This window comes from Electrona antarctica (genome assembly GCF_951216825.1).
Source record: "Electrona antarctica genome assembly, chromosome: 2".
In the NCBI taxonomy this organism is placed as follows: domain Eukaryota; kingdom Metazoa; phylum Chordata; class Actinopteri; order Myctophiformes; family Myctophidae; genus Electrona; species Electrona antarctica.
Window position 1 is genome coordinate 31,783,235 of NC_136807.1, and position 7,490 is coordinate 31,790,724.

A 7,490-nucleotide genomic window follows, 5' to 3' on the forward strand; every position below is an offset into this window, starting at 1 on the left:
TCAAGCCGATCTCAGAGTCCTCATCGTTGACTGGGACGTCCACCATGGCAACGGAACACAGCACATCTTCGACGAGGACAAGAGGTGAGGCTGAAACCAGACAGTAGAGTTAGGGTTGGGGTCCCCAAGCCGATATTTCGGTATTTTCTTTTAGGGTTTTTGACAACATCAGCATCAGTGTTTATTTCACAGATGTGGCGATGCCACAATGAAAGTGGATCTTTCATCCAAGTTATGATTTAGTGCAACATGATTAAAATGTTGTACTACCTGCACATGTGCCCCTCAAGGGGGCCCGGACCCCGGGTTGGGAAACAGAAACACTGATGTAAAGTATCATAATAGAATGTAATAATAATAGTTATGTTGTTGTAGAAGGTGGTCTACTGGCTGAAGGTGAAGTGTTGAGGGAAACAGACGACGACGAGTCTGCTGGACTGACAACCGGTTTGGTTTATGACCCGAAGATGATGGAACATCTTAATATGAGGGACAGGTGTGTGTGTGTGCGTGTGCGCGTGTCAGCATTTGTATTGGTACATTTTCCATTCTGTGACTCTTGTCCTTCATTTCTTTTTTTCTTTCTTTCTGTCTCTGTGTCTCTTTGTCTCTCTCTAGTCATCATGCTGAACAGCCTCAGAGGATTTCTAGGATTTTCTCAAAGCACGAAGAGCTAGGATTGGTTGAACGTTGTCAACGGATACCATCCCGTCTGGCAACCGAGAAGGAACTGGCCATGTGCCATGGGTACACACAATGCACGCACACACAGGCACACATGTATTTTATACTCTGTGGTACAGTGTATAGCTGTGATTCTTCTGATATTAATCTGAACTAGTAGATTAGTAGATGTAAAATAAATTAATAAAATTCATCTGAACTAATCATTTTAGATTATTTGAGAAAATATATATTAATCTGAACTAGTAAATGTAAAATAATTTCCTTGCAAAATGTTGTGGGGGAGGATAAAACATTTGTGTGTGTGTGTGTGTGTGTGTGTGTGTGCGTGTGCGTGTGCGTGTGCGTGTGCGTGTGCGTGTGCGTGTGCGTGTGCGTGTGTGTGTGTGTGTGTGTGTAGTCCGTCTCTTATCTCCCTGATAAAGTCTTCAGAGGAGATGCAGGCCAGAGACTTGCATCGCCTGGAACAGCGGTTAGACTCTATTTTTGTCAACAACCAGAGTTACCAGTGTGCCCTGCTGGCTGCTGGGAGCTGCTTCAACATGGCCCAGCACATTCTAACTGGGAAGGTAACAAGACAACCAAACACACTGTACAGAACATTCTAACTGAAGAGTTGTCTATTTTTACACAACCATGTTGGAACCGTGTGGACGTATGCATCAGTATGCCTCTATCTGTCTCTCTGACTGTCTTTGTCTCTCTGTCTGCCTCTGACTGACTCTCTTGTCTGTCTCTTCAGGTGTATAACGGCGTAGCTATCGTCCGTCCTCCTGGACATCACGCCGAGAGAGACACAGCTTGTGGTTTTTGTTTCTTCAACACGGCCGCCCTCGCTGCGCGCTACGCCCAGTCCCTCACCGTCAATCTCAGAGTCCTCATCGTGGACTGGGACGTCCACCATGGCAACGGAACCCAGCACATCTTCGAGGAGGACAAGAGGTGAGGCTGAAACCAGACAGTAGAGTTAGGGTTGGGGTCCCCAGCCCAAAAGGTTGATAACTTCTGATTTATGTGATAACTAACCCTAAAGTGTGTTGACTAGGGTTTCATGCCTTTTACTCTGATCTTACACTTGTATGTCGTTCTGGATGAGAGTGCTGTATAAATGCCTAAATTGTATAATATACAATATTACAAATAGTTATATTATATCTCTCTATAAATGCACCACGTCTCTGTGTACGTGTGTGTACATACGTATGTCTGTAATCCACGTAACTCGAAAACTGTTCGCCCCACCAACTTCAAATTCGACACACGCGTTCCACACCCTCACAGGGTGTCGAGTCCGTCGGATAGCCGGTTGTCCAGAACCAGCACAAGTTGCATTGTTCTCTCTCTCTCTTTCAGTGTTCTTTACATCTCCCTCCATCGTTATGACCACGGAAAATTCTTCCCCGGCCGCGACTACGCAGGCTGTAATAAGGTGGGAATCGGCCAGGGGAAGGGGTTTAATGTCAACATTCCGTGGAACGACAAACCAATGGGAGATCCCGAATACCTGGCCGCCTTTCACGCTGTTGTCATGCCAATCGCCAGAGAGGTACAAATCCTACACTCCACTCACACCAGAGCTGTTAGGGGTGGGGCAGGTGTGTGCTAGCAGCCAGCCACCACTGGGCTCCGCCAAACTTTGGTCAACTCAACTGTCACTGCATGATTTTCTCTGTATGTATTTGTAATTCTATTTTACCAGCGATACGGGTGGCTGTGTGCTCAAAGCCCACGGGCCCCAACGCAATTGCATTGTCTGTGTCACGCTAGTTACGCCCCTGGTATAGTCATAATCTCTGTTTGTAGTTTAATCCAGGTCTAGTCATAATCTCTGTTTGTAGTTTAATCCAGGTCTAGTCATCATCTCTGTTTGTAGTTTAATCCAGATCTAGTCATCATCTCGGCTGGGTTTGATGCAGCGAGGGGAGACCCCCTGGGAGGGTATCAGGTTACACCTGAAGGATACGCCCACATGACTCACCTCCTCATGTCATTGGCCGGAGGGAAGGTCCTCGTCATCCTGGAGGTATGCGAGCACACACACACACACACACACACACACACACACACACATGCAAGATAGTCAGTCTACTGGCGATGACAAAGATGAGACTATTTACAACCTTGCTTCTTTTGTGTGTGTCTCCCTCCCTCTCTCTCTCTAGGGGGGGTATAACTTGCAGGCCATCTCTGACTCCATGGCGATGTGTACCCGTGTATTGCTAGGAGACGTCCCTCCTCCTCTAGCATCTCTGGCCCCCCCTCACCAGGCCGCTGCCTCTGTGATTAACGAGGTCATCGGCTATCACCATCAATACTGGTCATCGCTGCGGATACTCAGTGAGGACTGTGTGTTTATGTGCCAAAATATGGCAACTAGAAATGCACTCTGTCCAGCTGCCAACTTGCGCTTCGTTCCCTATATATACGTTTGAAACTCAAATGTCTTCATCCACATATGTCCGTTTATAGATAAACATACATAGTTACGTCAGCCGCAGGATATCTGCGACTGGCACCCATGAATCCAGCTCACCTGCTACCAACTCTACCAGCCTGTAGGCTGAGCAGGTATCACATGGCATGGTCCTAAAAATATATTTTATTTAAATATATTAAAAAACAATTGACATTTAGAAGGGCCTGTCAGCTCAAACCCACAATGAAATACTTTGTTGTCAAGATTGTTGTGCACAAACATCAGTAGCATTTCAAAGTTATATACAAAAGCAAACCCTACAAATTCCATTTTCCCTCCATTTCCCATCCCAAGTATGTTTGACTTATGTCTTATTGTATGTAACGCCTGAGCCTCTATTCTAAACCCCCCTAAGGTACATTTTTAAACAAATTTCAGCAATTTCATTTTTTTGGTGTGTAGATCTTGTTGCGCTGGACATTTTGAAAGTGGCTCTCAAGTCCAAAAAGTGTGGGCATCCCTGTGTTACACAACGAAAGTCAAGAACTAGTGTGTTTGTCTGTTTATTTTCTATTGATATATCACCAGAATAGTGGTGCCTTTAAACAGAACATAGCTATAGCCAGTCACTAGTCGCTCTTATTTTGTTTTATTTAATGTTACTGATTGAAATTACTTACTGTTTGTACTGTATTTTAACTCTGTCCTCCTGTAGGCAAACGCAGCGTTGAAGAACCTCAGTATGGGAATATCCATGACGCGGATTTCAGGTACAGGAGTTTCAGGGAGTTTACCAAAAACGCTGAGCTTCATGTTCTGTTAGAGCGTAATTATCAGCTTGATAAGGAAATCGCTGAGTGGGAGCGGGAGCCGGAACGGGAGCCGGAGCCGGAGCCGGAGCCAAACGGATCGAATCGGATTAAACGTGGCCAGTAGTGGTATCGGACTGAGACTGATACTGAGCATCTTATGTCTTTAATTGCATGATGTGTCTGTGTGTTATAGAGCTGTTAAACACATCGGGCTGTGTTCTGGACTAAATTGCTTCTATAAAGATTTATGGACCAGAACTATTGGGTTGACTTTTCAAACAGACAGACAGGGGCCTTTTGATCTACCAGCTGTTAGGCTTAGGTTTAAGTGTCTTGCTCAGGGACACTTCAACATGTAGACTCACTTTCAACATGTAGACTCACTATGGCAGCCCGCAGAGCACCCAAAACATCTCTGTAACATATACAGTAGCACCTGTATACTGTAGCACCTGTATCGCACCAGTCTGCAGATAAACACGCACAACTGATTTGTTCTTATGACTTTGTCTTCTAATCAGCGTTGTTGACAGTGTTGAGAGTAACTGACTTTATGTCATATTGGCATTGAAGTCATGATGTGTTCCACCTATTCCAAAGAGTATTTATTGTACGCCTGGCCTTTTTGTATTGAAACAAATTGGGGTAGAAATGTCAGCTTCATTCAATATGTAATATTGTGTGCCCTAAGGGAAGTAGCACTCAAAAATGGGTTACAAAATGGTGGGATAAAAAAGAAGAAAGAGGATACAAATGGAAAAGAAACCAAATGTCACTTTTTAGAGGAGTGTATAAAGTCTGCTACAGCTTATTAACAAACATGAAATGTGGCACCTGGGAGGGGTGTCATGAAAACACAACATGCCAGATGTCACTAACCATTGCCAATGAGCACAGAGATTTGGGGTCCTATAGTTATGTACCTGCACTTGAATAAAACATATTTCTGCTCCCATAAACTTCTAGCCAAACCACAAAATGTAATTGTTGGTCTGCCTGAACTTGTCTTTGACCTTATGGTTTTCTTGGCCTGGAAAGATGGTTAATTAACATGGTCACAGAGACATATTAAGAAATCAAAGCCACTGTCGAGATTTAGCACAATAGTAACGACTGATTTGTAAAGCTACAGTATGGGGCAGCGAAGCAAATTGACAGCAATGCTAGCCAGTTTACAACTGGTATGTGAAGTGCCATATTAATCAATGCACACTTACTGTCACTGTAATTATCTCTTCCACTGCTACAACCCTATAAAGCTTTTCCTCTTAAACCAGCTGCCAAATACAGTAACTGAAGATGCTGCGTGAATTCTCCAAATGTCTTTTATCTGTAATTGTCACTAACTAGGAAACCTGCTACATGGTTGACAGACGCTATTGGAGGTACAATGTGCCTTGATGGCAACATGTACAGTATGTATGAAGTGTTCAACTTTGTAATATGCCATGCAAGGCATTTCTTCCATGCAATATGAAAAGAAAAACAAAAAAAACAAAGCTTTTATGAATTAGTGTTATTATATTCTCATGAATGTATGTAAATATTGTACATGCATCTGAAAGAAGAACAAATATATTCTTCTAATCATTTCTGCAGTTATATGAAAAGAATTTCTACAAATATGTAAAGAAAGTGTAAATGACATGATAATTCAATATATATATTGTAAAAATTGTAACTTACGCTTTTTTGCCAGGGGTTTACAAAGCACATCCCATGTGTTACACAAAGGTCATGAATATTAATGAATGACATTTCTCCCATGAAAATGTGTTAAACATTTAATTGATTGGATGGCATACGTATGCAAGATTTCAAAGTAAAATATCTTTAGACGATTTTGAATTACAGCACAATGCATCGTGAAATATGACAACTCACTTAATGTGCTACAGTATGTAAATATAATTATTACAGTTATATGTAAACACATGACAATTCAATGTGTGCTATGTAAACTCCATACAAAGAAGAAGCCAAAAGTTACATAAAATGTTCTATTTTTGTTTGCTTTGTTCTACTACATGAATGCATTTACAAATAAAAATAAAAAACTTAAATAAACCTGGTGTTTCTGTTTGATTTGAGTGGATTGGAAATCATAATATGCCGTATCAATTCCAGTTGTTTCTATGGCTTATACTGACCTGATGAAGATTATGTGAGATCGAAACGTTGTCTTTAATAAAGTTCCTAAATATGGTGTGAGGGCCCTACCTCCTTCCATCTATGTTAAATGAAACATAATAATAATTCCCAAAATGAAGAAAATAATAAATTGTGTTTACATGAAGGTTAATCAACTATACAGTATCGTGACATATTTGATGCATTTATTATTCTACAGGACGTGTCTCATTAATTTACTATAATGCCTAATATTAGCCACGCCACCCCTGTATGTCATTATAGGCACAATTTCCGGGGGGGAAATAAACAAAATGCTTGAGTGGTTAAAGGGGAATACCACTCATTTTCAACATTTTACTATGTCATTAATATACCTTTGAGCTGTTGTGTGGACATAATACAAATTCTGTGTTTCCTAGAACTGGAGGTATGAAAAAAATCATTAACATTGATACACCAGGCCTCCGTCGCGTGCGTCAAAAAACGCACCGGTTCAATTTGAATGCACGCGTTAATGTCACGCAACGCGGGCAGTGGAGCCACCCTTCATTGATTAAAAAGGGAACATTCCCTGACGGTTACGGAGACGCGACGCTGACGCGCCCGGTGGAGCCCCGGTGTTAGGCTTAAAATAAATAAAACAACGATATAGCAGAGAGAAACGCATGCTTGGATTGGTCTCAATTATTTTATTTAACAATAAGCAACAATTGTTGCTTTGACCCAATCCGCCCAATTGTAGCAGCCTTCATGATATGGAGGGCTAAAACTGCCATAACTAAAAATAAATACATAAATGTGATAATACATAAATAAATGCAAAAATAAATAAATATATGCAAAGAAATGTATAAATCAATAAATAAATAGGCAAATAAATATAGAAATTAATAATTAAATGTATTTATGTGTTTTAATTATGTACACATTTAAATACGTATTTAAATACACATTTAAATACGCATTTAAATGTACATTTAAATACACATTTAAATGCACATTTAAATACGTATTTAAATACACATTTAAATACGCATTTAAATGTACATTTAAATACACATTTAAATGCACATTTAAATGTACATTTAAATATGCATTTAAATACGCATTTAAATACACATTTAAATGCACATTTAAATGTGTATTTCAAGCTGCTTTCCCTAAGGGTGTATTTCATTAACTGTATGTTAATGAGGGGGCGTGTCTTTCCTATTGAAGGCGTGTCTTTCCTATTCAGCCATTAGCAATCTAACCCAGAGCAATCAAACACCAAAAAATCCCATCCAGCCACTAGCATATAGTTTGGGATTGTTCCTTTCATTTTAGTTTAGTTTGTTTTGAATATATATATATATTATAAAATAAGTAATTGGCATCAAAATGTACTTAAAGTACCCAGAGTAAAAGTAGGCTACTCAATATGCAGAATGTCCCAAATGTATAAA

General features: G+C 40.5%; 1 protein-coding gene across 1 annotated transcript in view; it reads left to right on the plus strand.

Annotated features, from left to right (window-relative positions):
* Positions 1-4,036, plus strand: part of LOC306932896 (histone deacetylase 6-like) — a gene marked incomplete at both ends in the record, with an annotated part of 15,489 nt that extends 11,453 nt beyond the window's left edge. Inside the window, 9 exons of the mRNA XM_079514872.1 lie at positions 1-84; positions 376-496; positions 619-747; positions 1,085-1,253; positions 1,427-1,626; positions 2,038-2,230; positions 2,558-2,707; positions 2,847-3,021; positions 3,816-4,036. The exon at positions 1-84 is cut by the window's left edge and continues 84 nt beyond it. Of these exons, the coding sequence (XP_079370998.1) occupies positions 1-84; positions 376-496; positions 619-747; positions 1,085-1,253; positions 1,427-1,626; positions 2,038-2,230; positions 2,558-2,707; positions 2,847-3,021; positions 3,816-4,036 (1,442 nt within the window). The remainder of the gene's footprint in view (positions 85-375; positions 497-618; positions 748-1,084; positions 1,254-1,426; positions 1,627-2,037; positions 2,231-2,557; positions 2,708-2,846; positions 3,022-3,815) is intronic.
* Positions 4,037-7,490: the final 3,454 nt, after the last annotated feature.